Source organism: Hydra vulgaris, chromosome 12 (genome assembly GCF_038396675.1).
Source record: "Hydra vulgaris chromosome 12, alternate assembly HydraT2T_AEP".
NCBI lineage: Eukaryota > Metazoa > Cnidaria > Hydrozoa > Anthoathecata > Hydridae > Hydra > Hydra vulgaris.
Window position 1 is genome coordinate 34,586,559 of NC_088931.1, and position 26,629 is coordinate 34,613,187.

At 27.5% G+C, this 26,629-nt stretch overlaps 2 protein-coding genes across 2 annotated transcripts; one reads left to right on the plus strand and one right to left on the minus strand.

Moving 5' to 3' along the window:
- Positions 1-7,261: 7,261 nt before the first annotated feature.
- On the minus strand, positions 7,262-21,266 carry LOC100209785 (neprilysin-4). The gene is made up of 16 exons (XM_065813037.1): positions 20,533-21,266; positions 20,347-20,400; positions 18,606-18,740; positions 18,240-18,320; positions 18,010-18,140; positions 17,571-17,793; positions 17,096-17,194; positions 16,686-16,763; positions 15,873-16,035; positions 15,735-15,789; positions 15,459-15,526; positions 15,136-15,266; positions 14,469-14,534; positions 8,306-8,398; positions 7,889-7,965; positions 7,262-7,634 (listed from the first exon to the last, which is right to left on the minus strand). The coding sequence occupies exons 1-16, from the start codon at positions 21,109-21,111 to the stop codon at positions 7,517-7,519; spliced, it is 2,151 nt and encodes a 716-aa protein (XP_065669109.1). The 5' UTR covers positions 21,112-21,266; the 3' UTR covers positions 7,262-7,516.
- A 1,845-nt stretch (positions 21,267-23,111) lies between these two features.
- On the plus strand, positions 23,112-25,489 carry LOC136088078 (uncharacterized). Its single transcript, XM_065811734.1, has 2 exons — positions 23,112-23,348; positions 23,598-25,489. The coding sequence occupies exons 1-2, from the start codon at positions 23,112-23,114 to the stop codon at positions 25,062-25,064; spliced, it is 1,704 nt and encodes a 567-aa protein (XP_065667806.1). The 3' UTR covers positions 25,065-25,489.
- Positions 25,490-26,629: the final 1,140 nt, after the last annotated feature.

The window sequence follows — 26,629 nt, forward strand, 5'->3', positions numbered from 1 at the left end:
TATTTTAGTATAGTAGTTATAGATTACAGAACATAAGATCTACAAATTGTTTTGTAGATCTTATATTCTGTAATCTATAACTACTAATAACCGGATCATTTGATCCACCCGTATTAAATACGAGTCGTTTAAAGGTACTGGTTTTAAATTTTTATAAAACAATTAGTTTAGTTTTCTTGTATCTGGAGCGGTTTTATCGGAAGAATGTCTTTAATTCAGTGAATTTCATTAGTGTCTTTAATTCCTTTTTTCTCGGAGAAATGACCTTTTAAGACTTGAACATTTAGTGAAAAAAATTTTGATTTTATTTCGAGTAAAACTGTATGTTTAAGATTGTTCTATTTAAAAAATTTTGTTTAAAATAAAAAAAACAGATTTAACTGTCCTATGAGTAATCATAAAAATAAACATTGTCAAAAGTACGAACTTTAAGTAGAATGTATAAGAACTTTGTTTAAAGACCCTTTAAAACAATTTGTTTAAAGTTTGAAACAACTAACCTAATGACCATAATTTTTTTATCCTCGGTTTTTAACAATATAACAACCAGTTTTAAAATAAAAATATATACACAAACATGCATTAAAATAAAATAAAAAAAAACTGACATGTTCAGTAATAGTTGATATAATATATTTTTTACGATAGTGCAAAAATTTGTTAACATAGAGATATTATTAACATAAGAATATAAGTTATTGCAAAAAAAATAAATTTTTTGCTAAACTGTCTGTTATGCAACAATGTATATTTGCTTGATTTTTTCATTTTGCAAGGATAAAAGGTTCTAATTCTCTAAACATGTTCGAACCGTAGATTACAACCAATTAGGAGAAGATTGCCTAACATGATTATTTTTCTAAGATAGTATAACCTTCATTGGGAGACTACTGATTTTTTTATAAATGTTTTTGGATAAGTATTTATATAAAATCAACAGTGTTATCTATTTTTATTTAGTAATTAATTGATATTCTCTTCTTTTTTTTTATTGATTAAAAAATTTAGCACCAGCGTTAGAAATTTTTATTATCAAACATTTTTCAATTACGTCAGAACGTAACAAGATGTGTATGTGAGATGGGGGCGCATTGATCGCCAGTGCAGTATAATCTTTTAGCTTTTACTCGTTTATTTTTGCCTTATTTTGACTGAGATTGCAATTTAATTAACCATCATCCTACCCTTTATTGATTAATCGTAATATTTTTGATAAGATCAACTTCTGCGTTAAGAAAATAGAAAATACAGTTTTTCATTATGAAAAGTGATTTTTTGAAAGTAGTAAAAAAATTTAAATAAATTTTTAATTGGATTTCCATATGACTTTTCAACCATTTTATTTTAAACTTATATGTGTTAAGTGTATAATAAATTTATTTTTTTAAGTTGGTTACAATATTTACCGAAGTTATTGGTATCAATATATCAACTATACCTATTGGAGCACAATGATCCTTGACTATGTGGGGCTCATTGATCGGAGGATCAATGTGCCCCATATAACTTATATTAAAAGTTTACAATTAGTTTACATAATATTAGTATGTAAAATACTTTTTTTAAACAAATGTTCTATTTTAAACTTTTTTTAAATTTTCAGATTTTTAAATGGTTAGGTATAGAAATAAAAACAGACAGAGTTGCTATACCATGTGATACAATGAAAGCAGCTGTTAATGAAGTTTTAGAGGGCAGACCAGTGAATGTTGTAGCTCGCAAGTTTAACATAAATCGAATGACTTTAAAAAAAATATTGTCATAAAAAGAACCTTAATCCAAATAAATCTTTTAAACCTAATTACAACAATAAACAAGTTTTTACTGCAGAAGATGAGAAAAGTTTATCAAATTATTTACTACAATTAACGGGTGATGCGGAAGTTATCGGACAAAATAAAAACGTCAATAACTTATTTATAAATAAAAAAACAAACTGCTATTATTTTTTTTTTATATAAAGCATTTATTTTTTAATAAAAATATATTATTTTTTATATGAAAAAACACCACCATTTGCAATTGATCTCAATTTTGCTCTGACGCCTTTCATATGCGACTGTAAAAAGTTTAAATCAATTTCTTGTAGTTTTAGTTTAATGCGATCAATCAAAACTTGCTCTGTTGAAGCTTGCCAATCTCCCTCGTAAACCTTCTGTGCCAAATGTCCCCAAAAATTTTCAATTGGTCGTGCTTGAGGCACATTTGGGGGATTGGATTCTTTATCAAAGTAATAGACATATTGGTCCATCCAATTTAGAGAATCTTTAGAATAATGAGAACTTGCTAAATCTGGCCAAAATAAATAGTTAAAGTCTCCATGATTCTTGTGAATAAATGGAGGAAGTCGTTTTTCTAAACATTCACTAATATAGATTGATGAATTGATCGCTACAGCCTTGGAAGTGCGAAACAATGGCTCGGACATACGACGGTCAGATATGGCTATCCACAATTTTTTTGGAAATTTCTCTTTTCCTATAAAACGAACACATTCTGGGCATGTCTTTTTGTTGTTTGTGTAGTATCCAGAATTTCCAGGCATGTTGTCCCCTGCAAAACAAAAGTATTTTTCGTCATCGATGACTAGAAGCGATTTTGTGTTATAGAGTTGGTTAACTAGTTTCCTGCTTCTTTTCTTTGCCTTTATTTGTTGTTCTATAGTGTATTTTGGAGTCTTTTCACGTTTTCTATATTTAATATTCATTTTTTTTTAACTGACGACCAATTGTCGATTGATTTACACCGAATTTAATACCTATTTTTCTCTGACTGACCCCTTTTTGATTGTTGACAAGTCTCGTTAATTCGGCTTTCTTTTCTCTAGTCCAGGATGTCGGACGACCAGGGTGCTTTCTATCAGAAAACGATTGAACAGTTTCAAGTCTTTTTAGGTTATCATATATTGTACTTCGAGCAAATCCTTCCTTTTCAAAATGATTTACGATTTTTTTTTAATATAAATTAGGTTTATTTACAAAAAACATTTTTAGTCGCTTTCGAAAAGATTCTGGCTCAGCTGCATTTAACCTCATTTTAAATAATTGTGTTTCAAATAATAAAGTTTATATTTTATAGAACGTTTATGCCTACGCATAAAAGCACAAAAACTAATGATTATGCTCAAATAATGAAATTAGGATTTGTCCGATAACTTCTGCATCATCCGTTAGTCAACACAATTATTGGCATATGAGTTTGCTGTAAAAAAAATAATAAGATCTGCCCATCATCATGGATTAAAAATAAATTTGTAGGGATTGATTTGTTTCAAGGTTTTATAAAAAGACAACCAGAGTTGTCTTTATGAACATCTTTATGAAGCAACTTGTTTTACTCGATCAACTGCCTTTAACCGACATACTGTAGGAGAATTTTTTCAAAATCTAAAAGCAGTAAGAAGTCGATATAAATTTGATCCTTATTGCATATATAACGATGATGAAACTGGTTTAACAACGGTACAAAAGTCAGTAAAAGTGTTAGCAGGTAAAGGAAGCAAACATGTCGGAAGAATCACATCTGCAGAGGAACATTAATAACTGTATGTTGTGCTTCAAATGTAATCGGAAACTCTATTATACTATATAAACTTTTTTTTTTCCTAGGGCCAAATTTCATGATTACATGATAAATGAAAGTCCTCCTAGATGCGTGGGGTTTGCAAATCCTTCTGGTTAGATAAATTCAGACATTGTTACAGAATGGATAAAACATTTTGTGAGATATTCAAACTGCTCTCATGAATCTCCAGTTTTTTTACTTCTGGACAGCCATAAAAGTCATATTTTTGTTAAAGCTGTGGATCTTGCAATTCAACATGGAATTACTATGCTATGTTTTCCTCCCCATTACACCGATAAATTACAACCATTGGATAGAACTGGTTTCGGACCATTAAAAAGGTTTTACAATGCTGCGTGTGACAATTAGATGGTCACAAATTCAAGACCTATGACCATTTACGATATTGTTTCAATAGTTTGCGAACCATATACAAAAGCTTTCTCGTCATCTAATATACAGAGAGGATTTCAAGCAACTGGTATTGAACCATTTAATCCAGAAATTTTTGAAGACGATGAATATTAACCATCATCAGTTACACATCGTGCTGTTCCAAATTCAGTAAACACGATTCTTGTGGAACCTGAAATGACTGTAGCACATGTTGATGGCATGGAGCCTGAAATACCTGTAGTACATCATGAAACAAGTTTTTTGAACAAAGTGTTGCCAAACATTGCTTCATTACTCTCACCTGAAGTTTTGAAACCTTACCCGAAAGCATTTGCTAGAAAAAGAAATGTTAAAAGTAGGCAACTAATAACAAGGATTTTAACTGATACTCCAATTAGAAATTAAATTCGTTTGTCAGAAGAAAAGAAAACCTTAAAACAAATCAACCAACAAAAGAAACTCATCACAAAAAATAAAAAAAGGGGAGCAGGTAAAAACTACTTGCTTAGGAATAAAAAACAATTTAAAGTAAAAGCAGCTTCGCGACTAGACTTTGACAAATGATGATAATATAAAAAGATAATTATTTAAACTTTAATCCTAATAAAAGTCTTGTATGAAACTTACATATTCTTTGTAAACTTTAAAAAACTTGAAACTTTAAAAAGCTATATGTTAGAAGTATATAACGGGCTTATTTTCATAGGTAAAATTGTGGTCATTCTTCTAAAAAATATTTATTCAAATGAAAACTTTGTACACTGGTGTGTAGGTTGTAATACCTGTCAGGTATTATGTAATGATATATATTTTTTTATAATTTTTTCTTTTTTTTAGATGTACTATATAATATACACTAATACCCAATCAACTAAAGCATTTGTAGCACTTAGGTATGACAGTATTAAACATGTAAATAATGTTACTCATATAAGATCAAAGCGCCCCAAGTTGGATATCATAGTACCCCTTTGCATGGGGTACGTTGATCTTTTGTAAGGGTTGTTGTAATGTTGAAATATATCATGTTCATCAATTTTTTTTTATTAAAACATTTATGTTTACTTAAAGACAGATTACTCTAGTTTAGTTTAGTAATTAATAAGCTTTTATGTCTACATTTGACTCGATATCTCGACTACTCGATATCTCGAACTTTTGTGTATCCCGAACTTTATTTCCGGTCCCTTGCGCTTATTTGAGCCAAAATCCTCCCGATATCTCGAACTCTCTATACCTTGAACTTTTTTCCCGGTCCCCTGAGAGTTTTAGATACCTAGAGTCAACTGTATATCGGGTTGTTTGCATTTTACAAAATGCTGCTACAGCAGTTAATGCGCCCCCATCTCCCCTAAAGTATGTTTAAATACATTTAATTCATTGGATTATATGAGAAAAAAATATTAGCTGTTATAATGCTATTTAAATTATGACAGTCGTGGATGAAGTTGCTAAAGATGATATGTTTCGAGACGCCTAAGATGAGATGCATTTTATCTTTACGAAGAGTGCAAATTTGTTAGAGATATTCTCTACTCAAGCAAAAAAAATTAAAAAAAGAAGCTTTTTTAGAGAAAAGATTTATTAGTATTTTGATTGAATAATACTTCTTAATGTTATGATCATGATATTTACTTTTTTACTTAGTACAGTCTTTAAAGAGATCGCGTTATTTAGATATTCCACAATAAAATTTTAATGAAGTTTCGTAGGAGTTTCAAATGAAATTTTAATGGAGGAAGCAATTTTAAAGGCTAAAAATGGTAGGCAAATTTGTTAGAGATATTCTCAACTCAAGCAAAAAAAATTAAAAAAAGAAGCTTTTTTAGAGAAAAGATTTATTAGTATTTTGATTGAATAATACTTCTTAATGTTATGATCATGATATTTACTTTTTTACTTAGTACAGTCTTTAAAGAGATCGCGTTATTTAGATATTCCACAATAAAATTTTAATGAAGTTTCGTAGGAGTTTCAAATGAAATTTTAATGGAGGAAGCAATTTTAAAGGCTAAAAATGGTTGTCTGTGATCAAGTAAAGCCAGAAAAGTGTATAATGTGCCATGCTCGACTCTTTTTCTTTGTATAAATGGCGTAAATAAGTTTTCATCTAAAAAGCACTTTGACAGGTTTTATAACACTTTTGATGAAGAGTTGGAGGAAGAGTTACTGACATATATAAGGATCATTTAGGAAAGATCTTTTGGTTTTTCTTTAATGGATTTTCGACGCTTAGCCTATCAATTTACTGATAAAATTGGCATGCAGCACAGGTTCAACAATGAAAAATAATTGGCAGAAAAAAAGTGACTATATACATTTTTTCAACGTCATCATAGTATTACTCAAACCTGAAGCAACATCTTATGCACAAGCATGTGAGTTCAACCGTCCAGAATATGTAGTTGGGACAAATCTGGTATGAAAACCGCTTAGCAACAATTGATAAAAACCCATGCTATAAATGAAAAGCTTCAAGTCTTACCAATGCAGAACATGATAAAAATTTAACTGTTGTTTGTACTGTTAATGCAGTGGGAAACTACGTTCCTCCATTTTTTATTTTCCCAAGAAAAAGAATGATTCTTTTTTTAGGGACAATGCTCTACCATGGTCTGTTTTGTCGGTTACAGCAGCTCCAGTTAAAAAGAAAAAGGGTAAAAAAAAAAAAATAGTAGAAAAGGCTCACAAATATTGAAACCAACATCATACAAACAAAAATTACTTGAAAATCAGAATGCAAAAGAAAAAATTGCATCAATTATAAGAAAGTTACTAAAAGTCAAAGTATCAAAAAAAAAAGTTAAATTACCAGCTGAACCAAATAATTATTCTGTTAAGATTATCAGCTGATCCAAGCAATTATTGTGGTAAAAGCGTTATTTCAGTTTTTACAAAAATAGTGAAACTTTATATTGTTAACCTGTCGACAAATAAAAGATCCTCATTAGTTTTTAGTTAAGTTTTACTTAAAATAATTTAACTGTATATTCCACTTTTACTTCATTAAAATTGTTATAAGCTTTAAGTTTAATAAAAAAATAAAATGAAAACACTAAAAAGTATAAAACGTTGGAAAAATTTTTTAATCAATAAAATAGTATTCATTTTTTATCATAAATGAATATTGATTTATAATTAATTCTATTTTGTGACCCAGGTTGATACGCTTTTAACAAAAAGTATTTGTTTGAAAATGGGATTTAACGAGCGATTTTAACCTGAATATTAGAAACTTGAAACAAAATACTTGTCAACAATCAAACTTGTCAACAATTATATCTATTAAATGATTAAACCGTTTTTATCAACTCTTTATTCTAAAATATTTTATTTACAAAATAGTTGTAGTAAATTTTATTAAAAAACTTTTGTTCAATAATAATTATAACGGTGTGTATATACTAATATTTATAAGTGTAAATTAATAATTTTTTTAGAAAATAAAATTAATTGATTGAAATAGTTTGAATATATTATAACATGAAGTTGACCTATTACATAATTAGTAATTAATAACCACGTGATTAGACATTTGTATAGTAAAACAAAACTTCTACCATACAACACATTTTGTTTCAGGATCCATTTTCATTCTGGTGCCGTCTTTGACTTTTTTTCTGCATTGAAATGCTTCTGCAAATTCTTCTAAATTTGACAACGTTCCGATCACTCTGAATTAATATATACATATACATATATATATATATATATATATATATATATATATATATATATATATATATATATATATATAATATATATATATATATATATATATATATATATATATATTTATATATATATGTATATATTTATATATATATATATACTTATATTATATACTTATATATATATATATATATATATATATATATATATATATATATATAACAATAATAATTTCTATAGTTGTTTATAATTTTACCTGAATTTTGAGGGAGAATGAATCTCGCTCAACGTTGCTATATATTCTGTTTTAGGTCTAACGTTGGCACAGTATTCCTAAATAAAATCATATTATTGTCTCAACATTTTTCATAAAAACTGAAAAAAAAATTAAGGTTTAGAGTCATATAAACCTCGAAAAAGGTTGTTGCCAGAAGATCTTCTAAACTTAATAAAAAGCTTATCTGAACTAAACTAGCATTTGTTCGATGAACAGATGATTTCTCTTATCATAGTAAAATAATTCATAGTAAAAATAAATCATAGTAAAAAAATTCTGTTATCATAGTAAAATTACCTAATTACTCTGATTCTGCTTTGTTTGATTGAAAAAAAAAAAAAAATTTCACAAAAAAACTATCTGTACCAAAATAACATTACCTAAACTAAATATTACCTGTGCATATCCAATAAAAAATAGTTGCTCGTTATTGTACGGAAGGTTTGGTAGAATATCGTCTGTACTCCCATTTAAAAATTCTTTGTATGCCTAAACATTAATTTAGTCAAAATAGTAAACATAAAAAAGGAAGTAAAAATTAAAATTTTTTTATGTATTTAAGAAGCTTGAACATGAATTGGTTTGTTTTTTTTTTAAATTTACTTTGGCTCTTAAATTAGTTCTTAAATTTAAGCATTGCAATAAGTTTAAGGAAAGAAAAGTTTATTAGCATATCGGCCACTATAATTGATGACATCTGCACTTGTGGCGTTCTCAACGCCGTTAATGCAAGTTTCTCAAACTTTTTTGTCTTGTTTGTTCTCAGTGATAACAAACATATTTTTTCCGGTCTGCAACACTTGTTTATAAACAATATAATATGTTAAGTTTTAAAAGATATGTTAAGTTTAAACAATATCTATATATATATATACTGTTTAAAACTTAACATATCTTTTGCGATGGAGTATGAAAATATTTATATATATTTTCTACAAAAAAATAATATATATATATATATATATATATATATATATATATATATATATATATATATATATATATATATATATATATATATATATATATTCAAATAAAATGTATATAATAATCTATGGTAATTTAAAGACCTGAATTTGAGTTCAATAGTTTTATGGCATTATAAAATAGGGGTGGCTCACATCACAGTTATGTTTGAATTTTGAGCTTAGACTTTTAAATAAACCTTAAGAGCTTTAACTTTAAAAGTCTTACTAGTCGTATGTCGATTTGTGTGTTCTTCACACTCATACTAATAAAAACTTTCATATAAAATGGAAAAAACTGGTTTTAAACTTGAAATAACTAATTTTTTTCGACCTTTAAAATGTTTGCAGACATAAGACTGGTTAGAAAATAAACATATAACTTAAAACTTGTTTGAAAAAGTTGTTTTCTCATTTTTTATTTAGTTAATATAGTTGTTTTCTCATTTTCTCATGTTTTATCTTCATTGAGAGCAGCACTATTTTATACCAAAATATGGTTCATCAACTAGAAAGCAAAATTTTATATCGAAACTTGAGTAATTAAAAAAAAAAATTAACTTTGTTTGATTTTAGACAAACTAAAGCGCTAGGAGAGAAAAATAAAATTTTTTTTTTAAATTATTCGGGCTAAAAAAATGCAGTGAAACATAACCTTTTTATAAAAAAACGCAAAATTCGTGTATTTTCCAGTACATGCATTAACTGCGTTGAGTTTGCTGAATTTGTATTTTAAACCAATCGTAGATTTATATTTTTTATAACTTTTTGTTGTAATTCATGTCAAGCTTAATAAACCGTCGCACTAAGCGTCGCATTCCTACTAAAAAAGAAAATAGGTAAATAATCCGAGAATCATTTAATATTTTAAAATAATTTTTACACAGGATGTCATGTATATATATTTTAGCGCATATTTAAAAAAAATTCAAACATTAGAAAAAACTGGAGTTTTTTTCTTACTTTTTGGATTAATTTAGTTTACTGGTAATAAAGAGTTGTAAACCGATAGTACTCTATATTGAACATTGAAGCATGTTTATTTATTAAAACACTTTGTTTTTTTTCACTACAATAAAAAAAGGTTTTAGGCAAATATTTTGAGTCGCTTCTCTAAACAGTTCAAACTTTTAAAAATGAATTGAAGTAATCTTTTACTACTGAGGTTGCTAGAATATTTTATAAAAAGTCGATTTGTTGCATAAAATTTGTATTAAATAAAAACCTCGTAAAATTTTTGTTGACTTTTTTTACGTTTTTAATTGATTAATAATTTTTAATTGACATTTTTAATTGATTGGTGTATCAATTTTTGTTTGATTAATATACCAATATATATCTTAATTGATTAATATAACATATCTTTTTTGATTGAATAATATATCATATAATGAATAATATATTAGTTGATAATATATAAATAGAATGCAAAAGATTGGTTTTTATCATAAGCAATTCACAAATTTATCTAAAACATATTTTTTTAATCCTAAAATTCCCTCATATATAAGATAAATATTAAAATTTTAAATTGCAGTTACTAATCTAATTCCGTAAAAAAATTTAAAATGTTAAAAATTGAAAAAAATCTTTTAGAAATGTTAAAATCGTATTTTCGCTTAATGACGTATAGTGACGCTTAGTGTGCACAGTGGGCCAGTGACTGGACAAAAGTATAAAAACCAAAGTCAGAATTTTAATATGTTATATTTTATCTTATAAATTTTGCGTATAGTTAACAAAATACTTTTTTTTATTGCTACATCTTGCTTTAATACTTAAATATTTTGAAGCTTATATATGTTTTCTTTAATAATTTCATAAACCTGGCTGTCACTAGGCGCCACTTCGGTTTTCTTTCACATTTGAACATCTCTTACCAAACAAAAAATTTGTAATGTATATATATATATATATATATATATATATATATATATATATATATATATATATATATATATATATATATATATATATATATATATATATATATATATATATATATATATATGTATATCATCGTGTATATATATATATATATATATATATATATATGTATATATATATATATGTATATCATCGTATATATATATATATATATAAATATATATATATATATATATATATATATATATATATATATGTATATATATATATGTAAATATATATATGTATATATATATATGTATATCATCGTATATATATATATATATATATATATATATATATATATATATATATTGCATATATATGTATATATATATATATATATTGCATATATATGTATATACGATATATATACATATATATATATATATATATATATATATATATATATATATATATATATATATATATATATATATATATTGTATATATATGTATATATATATATTGCATATATATGTATATACGATATATATAAACCGCTATGCGTTACTAATATTTTTGGATGCTTTTATTTAAAATAAGTTTATATATTTATTTATTTTTTTTTAAAAAAACAAAAAAATGTTATCGATTTTCGGCAGAATGAGAATAAAAATGCAAAATACAAAAGACAAAGAAAACAAACAGAAAAAAAGAAGTTTTTAATTTTTTAATTTTATTTCAATACACATTAATATAAGTAGGTACACGATTTGCTAAATAGGTAAATTGCTAAATAGGTAATATATATTTGTTCGAGTGTTGATAAATAAGCCTATTATTTGTTTTTGTGTTTTTGTTATTGCTGTTGTTTTTGAGTTATTTAGAGTTTTTTGAGTTATTAGAGTTTACATTGGTTTCGGAACAAAGTTAGTTTTATACATAGTTTTAAATGTTTAATTAATGAAGAACAGTAAAAATAAACAACTCCCCAGATCTACATTACCATTTGAAGATTCATCTTCAAAAACAAAGAAGAGAAAAGTTGCAAATTTGTCAGCTTCAAATTCTTGTGAGCTGTTGTTTGCTAGTGGCACACACCTGTGGAAATAAGGTAGAAGAAAAGATGCTTAGATAGTAATAAAGTTGACGGATAACAAAGATGCTAAACTAGATCATTCTGATAATGCGTCTGAAGAAGCGTTGGCTCTTTTGTAAGATAATGAGATAAGCAAATTTCAATATATGCGCTTAAGAAACAATGCAAAAAGCAAAAAAAGTAATTTAAAAAGTATCCAGCATAAAATGATGTACGTGAGGGTAAAAGAGAGGTGTTTGCCAAGTCGTGAATCATAGACAGCAACAGATTACTCTGCAGTAGTAAGCGACCGGGGCCAGGACCGAAGCTAGGTTTAATAACACATAGCCATGACTAGGGCCAGGTTTATGATCAGGGCTGCATTAATATAGATAGATCCTATAAAAATGTTATTTTTAATTAGAATTTTTGATATGAATTTTATTTAAAAACAATATTTTATATGATCAATCAATTTTAATGCAGCCCCGGCCGGTTTTATGACCGGGGTTGCATTTATATTGATAGATCCTATAAAAGTATTTTTTTAATTATAACTCATATCATAAGTTTTAATTAAAAGTAAAATTTTTATTGGATCTATCAATATTAATGCAGCACTGATCATAAACTCATCCCCGGTTGTTGCTGTGTTATCAAACCTGGGCCCCGGTCATAGCCCCGGTCGCTTACTTCTGTGCAGGCATCAATTTCCAAGCATTGGTAGATCATACTGTGCTGCGGCTGTTGGAAGTACAACATGATTTAAGTTATTAATTCATTTGTTTTTGATAGGCTAATTCTGCGGTCAAAGGTAGGTTTTGATGGGTAAACTGGGTAAAACATTTATACACAAGTTACTGATGAACTAGAAAACATAAGTTTCGTCCAAAAAGCAAGTTTGCTTTTTACCTGCTTTGAACAACTTGAATTAACAAGATTCTCTGGTCGATTGGAGAAGATTGTTTGGAGAAATCCACATCCGTTATCAACATTAAACTACCGAATTGTGCAGTTTAGGTTTGTAAAGGAGACAACTGATGTAATGAATGCAGAGCATCAATTTCTTGAAAACGCTTTTGGAAACTTGACTACAACTGATGTGCCTAATTATGAAAACTTAACTGTTCTTCACATAGTTGATGTTACTATGATAGGTAGAAAAGTTGCCACTGCGGTATCTACAGCTACTAATTTAGTTCAGTGCTGCTCAGTTTGTGGTTCAACACCAAGTCAAATGAACCACCTTAATATCGTTTGCAGTTTGCCATAAACTCCAACCGAATTGAAGTATGGCTTGTCAATACTTTAAGCACGGATTCGTAGCATGGAGGGTTTGTTTAAAGTCAGCTACAAAGCTGAAGTGAAGAAATGGGCATCAAGGTCAGATGCAGACAAAGAAAAAGTTAAAGCTGTAAAGAATTGAATTCAATCTAGGTTCAGAAATGAAGTTGGGCTGGTGGTTGATATCCCTAAGTTTGGTGGTTCTGGATCATCAAATAATGGCAGTACTGCCCGACGTTTCTTCAGAAATGCTGAACAAACAGCAACAATTAGCAATGTTGATGAGCGTTTAATTAAAAGGATATATGTTTCGCTGATATATTAAAAGACTATTGCTTAGAAACAGCACAGCTATTTATACAACTTTATCCCTGGTACTACATGCCACAGAGTTTGCACAAAAACTAGATACATGGATGGCAGGTTGTTGATCAGATGGTGTTGCCAATTGGGATGATGAGTGAAGGGGCCTTAGAAGCACAAATTAAAGACTTTAAAAAGTTTCGTAAATTTTTTTAAAGGAAGTGTTTGCTTTCGAAGACAAACGAAGACCTTTCAAGGCGTTTTAAGTGCTCATCCGATCCAGTTATCAGTGCTTTACAATCACCTAAGCACCCTAAAAAAGAAAACTTTCCAGGTGGTTTGGTGCAAGTCTTAAAAGAAAGCTTCTCTTTTATTTTGTAATTTCGCCTGAATTATATTGTTCATAAGTATTTCGTATTTTCAAATATATAGACCTACAACTAGCTAAGCTTGTACTACTTGAAGCATACATTGTCAAAGATTTTTGAAGACTGTGAATGCATGGGAATAATAATACCCATACAAAATTGAAAATATCTGTTTACGCAACCAAAAAATTTAGAACCAAAAAGTATACTTTCATTGCAGGATCGAATTACAAAATCCTTTCTTGCGCCGAAAGTTTTAGAACCGAATTTTACAACCGAAAAATTTGGATCGAATTACAAAATCCTCTCTTTTTTTATTTTAATTTAAAAACTTTATTTCACGTTTTTCTGTCGAAAATTTGATCGAAATATTTTCGGTTCTAAAATATTTATGACATTTCGATTGATAATTCGATCAAAATTTTTTCGGTTCTAAGTACAATTATGACTTTCGATCGAAAATTCGAATTATTTCGGCTCTAACTTTTTTCGTGAATATTTTCGGTTGTGTAATAAATTTCTCATATTCGGTTCTGAATTGAAATTTACGATTCGGTTGAATCATAGGACGCCATAATAACTATGTCTTGTATATTATTCATAAAATTTATATAAGTTTAAGTCATATAAGAGCACTTAAAAACAAGTTAGTGATATTTACTCGTTTTGTTTTATTTGTTATTTATATTTACCCCAAAAGAGATTTTTGTTCCACCATTGTCTGCAATGTTTTCACCTAGAGTCAGTCTACCACTTATCTAAATAAAACAACTTTTTACAATTAATTTTAGTTACAAGCAAATATTTGATAAATGATAATATCTTATCATTGTTTAAATATAAAGTAAATCGTGAAAGTGAATTTGTAAAAAGTAAGCATTTTTTTTTAGAGCAACCTTTACAGATCCACCATAACATTCTATAGTACGTGAGTTATTTTTGACTACAATGATTTTATCCATTTCCATTCTTTTCTTTAACCGTTTTAAAGTATTCTATGATTGTTTCATGACTGAAGCAAAAATAAATTTAAGCAGGAATGTTGGATTTACGTTCGTTTTATTATTGATATATTTTTCAATTGTCTTACTTGAAACAGTATATTAACTTGAGAAGAAAAAAAAGTTGTTTTATTCAAGGTTTTCAAAACGAACGTTAATCAAGCATTCCTGCTTCAACTTAACCATAGCAATCATAAAATACCTTAACTTATGGATAAGAAGAAACATTGTTATTAGTCAATAACTCGTGTATTATAAAATATTAAAGTAAATCAATTAGGTTGTTCATAAAAAGTTAAATACAAAAAAGAAATGCGAATAATTTAGTAAAAATAAAATATGACATAAAAAAACTTACTCTATATAAGTCTTGAACTTTATATTGGCTATATTGCTTTTCAATACAATTTGCTTTTTTATTAAACTCCCTCAAACTCTCTCTAGTCCACCATTCTTTCACTATATCTCCATTTTTATCAAACTTACGACCTTTAAAATTAAACATAACAGTTGTGGTTTTTGAAAATTATTATTATTTAAAGAAAAATACATTAATAATAATTAAACTTATTTAAGTATAAATAGATAACTATTGTAGTATTGAATTGTTTTTTATTTTTTAAGATATTGATACTTTTTTCGACTAGTTATATTATTTAAACAAAGTTATTTTTTCATCACCTGTGTTATCAAATCCGTGTGTAAGCTCATGACCAATAATTGAACCGATAGCCCCATAGCTAAGTGATCTATAAAAAGATAATGAATCATGATACCTACCATAGAATACAAAGAGAAATACATCATGAAACGCAACACAAGACGAAAAATTAAAAGATTTTGTTTTACAATACTCAGTAACATTAAATCCAAAATAAGTATTTTTAAGATTAAAACAAGCTTTATACCCTTAATAGCAGTTTACAAAATTTTTAATAAATCCTCTAACTCACTCACCTGGGTACTTCGCCAGTATAAAAAAATGGTGGTTGCAATATTCCGGCAGGTATAACTAATAAGTTTAAAAAAAACTGTTAGTTAATTTATAATCGTTTGTCGCCTTTATAATTCAAAAAGTGCAAAATAGCGCAATACCTATTTCATTTTCATAAAACTGATACATTGCATTAATTGTTTGTGGAAACATTGGCCACTTGGATTTATCAACTGGTTTTCTTAGTTTATTAAATAATCTGTAACGAATCCATTTGTCTACACTCAAATTGTTATCAAAAAATGTTTCACCATTTATTGTGAGCTAAAATCAATAAGATAAAATTTAAAAAAACGCTTAAAAATGGAGCCTAAAATTGCAAAGTGTGATAAATAAAAAATGTTAGTTTTTAAGACGTCTACTTAAAAAAATAGTTAACACCTTCCATAAAACTTGAGTTTCTCAAAGACAATTTTTTTCGAAGAAAAATTTTTTGCTGTTGAGAAACTCATACTTTACATTTGAAATATATCAGCAATAGTGGCGATATTTTTTGGTTTTTGAGATTAACTTTTAGACATGGAAAAATCTAAACTTAGTTATTTTTGCGCTTATATCAAATGAGAATGTCTTGCCAAAAACTACAGTATTTGTAGTCTGAAATAAACAAATCCCACAACCGTTGCAAGGTGAAAAAAAAATAATAATGAAAACTTTTTTTATCCTTTTTGTTTTATATGTATATGACAGACATTGCGACTTTTAAGTTATTGATAAGAGGATCAAAATTTAATGCACTGCGTTTTACACCAAAACAGCTTGATATTCAGGAACGATGAAAATGTTTCATCAATAAATAGTGGGCTCCCAACACAGCTCTCGCTATCTGAGAGCTTATGTACTGAGAGCGTTACAAACAAGCTACATTTCAATTTTTTAAAACATTCAATAAAATTTATATACATTAGACTTACGTTTTGAAACCGTTTATTTAGTTCTTTTGGATTTTTTATATATGATGCATATCCAACTTTAGCCACTAAAGCATCTACCTAAATGTTTTATACACTAAATTAATTAAAAGCTTAGATTTGATTTAAAGTTACTATAGAACAAAAAAAATTGTTCATGCGCTTAACTTTTTATCTTATCATTTTAAAATTATATTTGATAAAATAAAAATTGAAAAGCTTGTAATTATTTTATAAACTTCTCTATTATATGACTACCTATGATTTAGTTAAAAAAAAAATTTAATTTAAATCTTAATAAAATAATGACAAATTAATAATTTACGTTATATTGATAAAAAAGGTGAAACGGAATAAAATTAAGAGTGTCATATTTATGAGTTATCGCAAAGTTAAGAAATACGTAACGATACCTTCTGGTCAACCCCTTCTCTTGTTAAATTGTCTATCCATGAATGGTCCTGAATTCTTTTTTTAAAAGACTGCATAATTTCTTTAATCATAATATCGGTCTAACCATTTAAAAAAATAAATAATAATAATATTCATTCTGACAAATTGATTTGGATTAACTATTTAAATCTTAAATTATTAATTAATCTTAAATCAGAATATTTACAGCGATAGTTCTATTACCAATTGTAATTATATCATCAATCATAATTACATTAGGTAATTACCAATTGTAAATATATCACCAATCGTAATTACATCACTTAATTACCAATTTTAAAATTGTAATTATATTATCAATAGTAATTACATTAAGAGTCATAATTATATTAACTGACACTATTTTTTCTTATTAACGTAATGTTTTTTAATTAATCTTATTTCTCAAAATTGTTAACTGTTTAAGGGTTTTGAAATGTTTTTGAAAGAATATACCTTAATTTTAGTGTTATCACTGAAGTATTTTTCAACATACAGAGTACCAATCGGTACACCCATATTGTCGTTCGTTACGGTGGTACAAATCCTCCAACGTGGTTCGTTGTCTTCAACGCCGGTCATTTTTCTATTAAATTCAGCACGTGCTTTTCGAAAATCCCTCGATAAAAAACTAATTTTATCTCGAAGCATTTGCCAAACAATATACCTTGATAGTAATCTAAAAGTATACGTTATATATAAAAATAGATGGAAAAATATATACATCGTATTGTTGATATTTAAAAATCATATACCTTATATATAATAATCGCATATAATCATAAAAACATATAGTAATTTAAAAGTATACACTTTATGTAAAACTCGAACAAACAGGTTTTTTTACAACATTTTGTTGCTTGAAGCTTAAACTTAATTTAAGCAAAAAACTTACTTTTTGTCTGTTTTTCTTATAAGATTGGCAACGTTATATAAGTATAAAGGCGAAGTAGCCAGAATCACTTCATCTTTTTGAATATTAAAATCTGCGGGAAATATACCTTTTAAGTGTCTCGTCCAATCAAACTAAAAGATATAATGTTGAACTTAGTTATGCAAATTTCTATTAAAATTGAAATTAAAGCTTGTTTTACTTTTAATTTAACACGAAATCAAAACTTGTACTTGTGGGATAATTTTTTTAATAATAGCCAAATCGATTCTTCTAAATGTACCGGCCTGCTTTGCTTCTGCAGGAGTGGTCAGCTAAAAAAGATAATTTAAAAGTAATTATCCAATGGATTTATGTAATTAACAAGTATACATATTATATATAACTTTATTTTCTTCTTCTTCTTAAGAAGAACTAAGAAGAAGAGCATTTAATGAGGAAGATTACGGTGTTGCCTTACCAATGTTGCATAATTTATTTTAAAACTTTGCAGTTCTGAAACTGTTTAATAAAATGAATTCGAATTATGGGTCCCTAGAATAGACTGATATTGGTTTAGTTAATATACAGTTTATTCAAATATATTAAAATCTTTGTACCTTAGCAAGTTTTCTTTCGAATCGGAGTACTTCAAGCATCTGTTTCGTCACGTTTTTATTCGGATCTTTTTCATTGCATGTGTATCCTAGCAATTTTGCTATTTTAACCATATATTCACCATAGTCATCGGTTATCTTTAAATTATAATAAATACGTTACATATGAAATATAGATACTACATAGATATATATTAAAAGACCGTTTCTTAAAGACTTTTGAATAATAAATATATTAGTAGCAGTGGTAATTACAATAATAATAATATATTAATAATAATAATAATAAATGTATTTTTTATTATAGTTATAACGTTTATGAACAATTTTGATTTTAAACGTTCAAACCATTTCAAAAGCAAATTTATTAATCATTTCTTTCATGACAGTATACAATATAGGTAAATAATTAAATACCCTAAATTAATACCCTTATAAAGTGCATGAGGTGAAAAATGTGAAAGAACGTTAAGCCAAAAAATGAACAACGGTTTGTAACATTTGTGTTGAAAATCAAAAACCCTTAAATAACCCAAAAAAAAATCAAAAACGCTTAAAAAAATTATACAAGAAACAAGTATAGTATTTTTAACAAAACTACAAAGCGTTGCATAAAATAGCTGGAGCTTAAATGCTACAGACTCGTAGGAAAATATAAGCTCACTCCAGCAATGAAATTAAAATGTTTATTTTTAGCGAAACAACACCAACACATGTCTGCTGATGTAAGTAAATGCTTATTTGATTGGTGTTGCAACAGTGTGACTGATTAAGACATTTAAAATAAATTTTGTATTACATTTTTTTGTAATTTTTTTGTATTACATTTTATATTATTTACATTTATTTACATTTTATTTTCATATTTTTTTGTATTCCATTTGTTTGTTTTTTTTGTTTTGTTTTTGTTTTTTTAAATGAATTCCGTATCAAAATGTTGATAGATAGCTAATTGTATTTTTTGCGTTTATAGCGTACGCGATAGTGTAAACTAGCATGAATATTCTAAAGCATTTCTATGCTAGCTTCAACCACCCACGAAATCTTTTAAAACACTTAGCAAATTTAATTGAACATAGGTTATCTACCAATTCTTCAAGCAAAAAATTTTTCAAAACACTGCTCTTATTTGTAAAAAAGCATTAGAAAAATATGGATTTTACAACAATGACAAATATCCTCCAAATCTGAACCCTCCTAATGCTAAAAAAAAAAAGAAATATTAGATGATTTAATTCTCCTTTCAGCAAAAACGTAGTAACCGAAAAAGTTACGTTGGACCCCTTTTCTTAAACTTAATTGACATAGGATTTTAACAGAAAATACATCTAGTATTACATGGTCTATATAAAAATGAGTTTCTATCTATAGCAACGTCACAAACTGCCCATTAATATATGCTTCCAAAAACATCAAAAAGTATACTACATATTTTAACTGAATTTTTTAGCTTTATATTATAACCCTACATTTGTGTTAGAAAGATATTTTTCTCAAAAAAACATCCGTTTCTAACATAACAAACATCCGCTTCTTACATAATAAACACCCGCTTTTTACACAAAAAATATCCGCTTTTTACACAAAAATATCAACAATAAAATTCTTGGAACTATAATGTTTGTCTATTAGAGATCAAAATTTAAATTTTCCTTGCTATGCTCTTTTGATTATTTAACACTTAATTTATGTATTTTATACACTTTGAAAGGAATTTTAACGAGTTTTAAACTAATGGACTTACATTGGCATGCTTAAAGTAAATCTCTCTCTGAAGACTTAGCCCTGATTGATCAATCTAAAAAGAAACCAAAAAAAAAAAAAGATTTACAATTAATAGAGTATAATTTGCATTTGTTATAATTGAAAAAAATTTTTGTTACGTTTATTTTCAATTTAAAACTTTTATTTATTTATTTTTTAGTTATACCTTTATAAGATGCTTTGTTGAATTTAAATGATCATTTGTAACCTCAACTGAAAAAAATGGAGGTGCAGGATAAAATGTTTTCTGTAAGTGGATTAAAGTATCGTATACGTTCCAGTCTTTAGATTTTTCTTGCCACTCGGTATTATCGCAAACTGACCAACCACCTATTGAAGATATAAAATCTAGTGCCGGTTTTGCTTTTAAGCGTTCTAACGTTTCGTTATCCATACACGATTTATAAAATAAACGTGTCTTGTTAAAAGCCTCGCTTTCGTTACTCTTTGGTTCCTCTTCGAGCAACTTATGTATTTCATTTTCTATCTCTTTTGTAAGAATTGTAAACGAAGTAATTTCATTTTCACTAGATGGTATTTTATGGTTTTTTTTCCATCCACCGCACGCAAAGTTATAAAAGTCATTACAAGGCTCTTCGGTTTCATTAAGAGATGCTTTTATAGTTGCAGAAAGCTCGTTGCATTCCTTTGATGTGCATACATTATTTGGTATGTTCTTACATACATTAAATGGAATACAACAAGCTAATAAAAAAAAAAAAACTTTAAATGTAAAAATCATCATTGCATTAGGACGTGTGTCCCTATTTTTATTCCATTATAAAACAATTTATTTTTCTGTTTAGTTCCAAACAAAGTTATTTTCTTCGTTTAGCCCCGTTTGCCACTATACGCCTGACTGAACATGAAATGCTAAAACCTTTTGATTGAAGCGAGTTTGTATTATGCTTATACAAAGACGCTGGTATACTTCAGCTGTATATTATTAAACTACATTTAATATTAATTAATGCTTTGTAATCCAATGAAAATTAAAATTAAAAATAATAATAAAACTTTAATAATAAATAAAAAAAATTCAGTACTTCTGCCTTCAAAAATTTTTAAATGCTTAAATCACCATTTTGATTTTTGAACTAATTAAAAATAATTTTTTTTAGAAATAATGTAGACTTTATGTTAGACATTGTTTATGATATTTAATAAATATTCTTAACCATTGATGGTTATATAAAAAAATATTCAGCTTAAAATAGGTGCACAAAATGGTTGTCTTGTGCCAAAGATTTTGATGTTCAAACTAAAACAATTTATTTAATAAAACGTAATGATAAAAATTTGTATAAATTTATTATTATAGATAAGTTATTTAGATAAGGTAATCAATAATATAAAAATAATAAGGTAATCAATAATATAAAAAAATAAGGTAATCAATAATATAAAAAAATAAGATAATCAATAATATAAAAAAGAAATAGTAATAATAAGTAAAATAATATAAAAAATTAAACAAGATTGTTATAAATAAACCCAAAAAACTCTTTTTAAATAAATAAATTATTTTATAAATCAAATAAGCCGTTTCGTGTCGTACATCATTTAATATCTCACCAACACGTTACTCTATCTGCATATATCAATTATTCTTCTTCTTCCTCTTCTTCTTCTTCTTCTTCTTCTTATTATTATTATTATTATTATTATTATTATTATTGTTATTATTATTATTGTCGTTGTTGTTATTATTGTTATTATCACTATTATTATTATGAGTAATATTGTTAAACGTATTATTATTTTTAATTGAATACTTAAGTTGCACCGTTCTTTTTTGTTTTAGCCCAGTTTCTCAATATGTCAATTTGACCAGCATTTTGGATGGATTTGAAAGAAGCACAATGCTACTGGATTTCTATAAAAGAAACTCCTGATCAAAATGTTGAAGACAAAAATTTTGAAAAATCTCAAAATGTTACAAACACCAAAATAAGGTGTTGCTCTCTTATCTATTTTTCTTCTAAGTTGAAAAATGGTGGAGTTCGAAAGAGAGACTGGCTTATTTATTCACCATCCGCAGGAAAAATATTTTGTTTCTTCAGCAAGCTTTTTCAAGATTCAGACGACAATTTTAGAACTGGATTCAACGAACAGACACGAACAAAGCAAGCAGCATTCTGATGCAGTCCAGTCCTATTTTGGAAAAATCACAATAAAAGGAAAAATTTATATTCCTTTAAAACAGCAGTTGAAGGATGAAAAGCGTTACTGGAGACAAGCTCTAAGTTGTTGAATGCTTGAATTTTTTTGCAGTCGAGGTCTAGCTCTTAGCGGTGATTCAAGAGAAATAGGTGTTTTCAGTAATGGAAATTTTCTCGGGCCCTTGGAGTTCATAGCAAAATTTGACCTTTGCTAAACACATAAAAGACAGAAGAAATCAGGGCAGAGGTATAGTTTCATACATTTCATCAACAATTTATAAGGGAATTGTATTCTTAATAGCAAAAAAGTTTTCACAATGAACCACAGTGACCGCCAGGTTTGAAGTCTCCCCACATCAGATTTTTTTTTATAAATATTTAGTTGTATATATGAAAATAAATATTTGGTTAGTAAAAACCTCTAGGGGAATGGAAAAATGTATGAAAATCAAAGAATAAAAATTATAATTTTATGTTAAAAAACATCCGCCATTTTCAGAAAAAAAGGCTATAATTTGCTAATCAAATATCGGCGTAGTTTGATTTTAGACATACTCTGGTACACAACGACAATTTTTATTAAATGGCGGTCAACAATCTATGTACTGTTTGTTTTAAAATCTTTGGTAAAAAGTCAGCAAAGCTTCATAAAATATCTAAAGCTATTGAAGAAAAAATAAAAACTTTTATTTGGGATAGCTATGATCAAAATTTAGCAAACCATCCTAAAGTTATTTGCAGCAATTGTTATAAAAACCTTTATTGTTTGGAAAAAAACGATACAAAATACCTTGATAAGTGGCTAAAGCAAATTTCTCAGGTTAGTTGATAAAATTAATAAAAAACTATATTTAAGACTTAGTGTTTAATTAAATAAAGTTGTTTTATTTTTTATTAATTTTAAAAAAAGAAAGAGCTGTGTCTCAATGAACTTTGATAAACTTGAAAAAAAAAAAAACATTTAAACAGCTTGTTTTAGGAACTAATATGTCATCGATGTGTTTATTTTTATTGTGTTATATTTTTTATATTACTAATTTATATAGCTTTAGATTTTTTTTTTGATTAGATAAACCGTCAAGATATCAGAAGAACTTCAGATGTTTCAGAAATATCAAAAGATATTAACATAATTACTTCTGAGTTAAATGAAGATAAAAATGAAAGGATGTGCTTAAAATGTTATGGAGTTGTTAAGTCAGGCATTATTCATCTTTGTAGTGATGTTCAAGCTGTGAAAAATTTAGTTAATGCAGCATATGCATTGGGATCAGCAAGTGCAGAACGTGTCGCTTCAAGTATTTTAAAAACAAAAATGGAAAAGGAAAATATTTTTAGAGGTGAAAAATTCACAATTGCTACTTATGGGAAACCATTAACTATTGTTGCCGGAACTACTGACAATAAATGTGACCGTGCTAATTTTAGTCAAGTATCTTTTGGAACAATCATTGAGCTTATAAAATGTTTAGAACTATCTCAGTGTAAAACCAAAAAAATGTGTTCTATATTTAGAAAAAGTCTTGGCTTTCAAAGTAGCATTGAAGGAAATATTGTTAAAAAATTAGAGGCTTTAAAAGCAGAAATGAATGAATATTTTTCATGTAAAGAAGAAGAATTTGTTGAAGCTGGTGATATAGTAAATAAATCAATGGTTTATATTAAAGATATTGATGAATTTATACATGATATAATCACTGAAAGGAATATTGACCCTCTTTCTACAATTGTAAGAGTTGCTGTGGATTCTGGTCAAGGTTTTTTAAAGGTCACTATGAATGTTTTTAATCCGCATGATAAAACTACCAACCAACCTGACCTTGATGACTCTGGAGTTAAGCGTTGTTTTATTGTTGCTATTGTAGAAGGAGTGTCTGAACACAATGGAAATCTTAGAAAATTAGTTGATACTCTTAATCTTCAAAATATTAAGTATTCTGTTGCATTTGATTTAAAGTGTGCAAACTCAATGTTTGGCATTACAAGCCATGCTGGAAAATATAGTTGTTTGTGGTGTGAAGGAGAGAGTCTTTTGGATGGTGGAGAAAAACGAACTCTTGGTTCCCTCGATTATCATTACAGTAAATACACAGAAGCTGGAAAACCAAAATCAAAGATGGCTGATTATAAAAATGTTATTAATCCAAGATTATTATATCTTAAAGAGGATCCAGACACAATTATTGAAAATTTAGTTCCAGTACCTGAGTTGCATACATTAATCGGAATAGTTACAACTTTTGGAAAACTTTTATCAAAACTATGGCCTGGCTTTGAAAAGTGGTTAAACTCAAATTACATATTTTTCAGAGGTTACCATGGCATTGGATTTGATGGCAACAATGCCAACAGACTTTTAGATAAGTTAGATGTTCTTTCTCGTGATATTGCTGATCAAGGAAAGCTTGATTTACTACCAGTAATTGAATGTTTAAGAAAGTTTCAATCAATGAAGCAAGCCACCTTTGGAGAAAAAGTTGGTGATATTGAATCTGTTGTTTTCGAATTCAAGATGTCTTATGCTAATTTAAGGTAATATATTAATACTTACTTTGAAAACATTTCTTTGAATATACCGTGGAAAGTTCATATTGCAGTTAACCATATTGTACCATTTCTAAAAAGTACCAATACTGATAATGGGCTTGGAATTTACTCTGAACAAGCAGGTGAATCTGTTCATCATGAGTTTAAAAAGACATGGAATAAATATAAGAGACGACAAAGCCACCCAGACTATGCTAAACGGTTAAAGTCAAGTGTTGTGGAATTTTCAACATTTAATAAATAGTTAACAAGTTTACTGATCAATTTAATATATTTTGCTACACAACTATGTCAAAATTATTATTTACAAAGTATTTTAATAGCATTAAAAATACTTTTAATTGAGTATTGATAAAATAGAATGCTATTTTTGTATTTCAAAGCTTAGTCAAGATATTTTTCACATTAAATGCATTTTGTTGTTGTTTTTATACCTACATTCTTTTTCTTTGTAATCTGTTATATAAATGTTCTAACACTTTTTTAATGCCTTTATATTATGGGAGTACACAAGTACAGAGTAAAAATTAGGTTTCTTCATGAAATAATGTGAAATATATGAACTTCAATAAGGTTAACGGTGTACCACCCCTCCCCTTTTATCTAAAGTTTAGATGTGTAAAAATTTTATTCTAGCCATTCCTATGGAGGTTCTTAATACCTTTACTTAACTTATATACTATGTTACTTCTTAATAAGAAAAAAAAATTGGATGTGGGGAGACTTCAAACCTGGCGGTTATTGTGGTTTACAGTGTTTTGGCCTCCATTGGTACCGAAATTGTAGTGCTAAATACTTTTCACTGGTTGTTGACTCATTAATTGACACTGCACACTGTGACCAACTTGCAATAATCGTTCTATATGTGAGCAAGGAAGCTGTTGTGGAAGAAAGATTTATTGAGTTTGAATCTTTATTTGGACATAGCGGAAAGGCTATGGCAGATGCTGCCAAGAAAAAATTAGATGAGCTTAGCTTAAACATTAACGATGCTCGTGATCAGTCATGCGACAATGCATCTAATTTGTTTGGAAAATACAAAGACTTGCAAGCACAACTGAAAAATGAGAACGCAAACATTGAATTTATTCCTTGTGCAGAACATTCTCTAAATTTAGTTGGCGTAAATGCTGCTGACAGCTGTGATGCTGCATCCGATTTCTTTGGGTTTCTCCAATGCCCCTATAATTTCTGTACTTCTTCAACTCATAGATAGCAGATAGTTTGTTCTGGTCTCGTAAGTGGTGCTGGAAAGGATAGGAAAGTTACCATTAAAAGCCTGGGTGGGACAAGGTGGTCAGCAAGAGCCATTTCTACTAAAGTTTTACATTCAAATTACAATATTCTTGAGACATGATAATCAATTATTCTAGATAAAAATGAAAAACTATAGGATAAAACTCCAGGTTTGGCTCTTGGTGTTTGATTGCTTAAATCTCTTTTGGAATGTGTGACATCAGTTCGTGAAAATGTTTCGACACTCAAGAAAGTGCTAGAAGGTTCTCAAGCATTATTCCTAATCAGTACAAGCATGAAAATTCAATAAAGAAGTTT

Bases quoted from the DNA above. Each gene is read 5' to 3' on its own strand.
- LOC100209785 (XM_065813037.1), bottom strand. From the start codon at position 21,111: ATGATGATTTTTACATTTAAAGTTTTTTTTTTTTTATTAGCTTGTTGT. The intron at 18,741-20,346 runs GTAAGTCCATTA...TATAATTTAAAG, and splicing joins TTTACTTTAAGCATGCCAAT to ATAACCGATGACTATGGTGA. The intron at 15,267-15,458 runs GTGATGAAAAAA...TTAATTTTAAAG, and splicing joins ACACGGATTTGATAACACAG to GTCGTAAGTTTGATAAAAAT.
- LOC136088078 (XM_065811734.1), top strand. From the start codon at position 23,112: ATGGCGGTCAACAATCTATGTACTGTTTGTTTTAAAATCTTTGGTAAA. The intron at 23,349-23,597 runs GTTAGTTGATAA...TTTTTTGATTAG, and splicing joins GGCTAAAGCAAATTTCTCAG to ATAAACCGTCAAGATATCAG.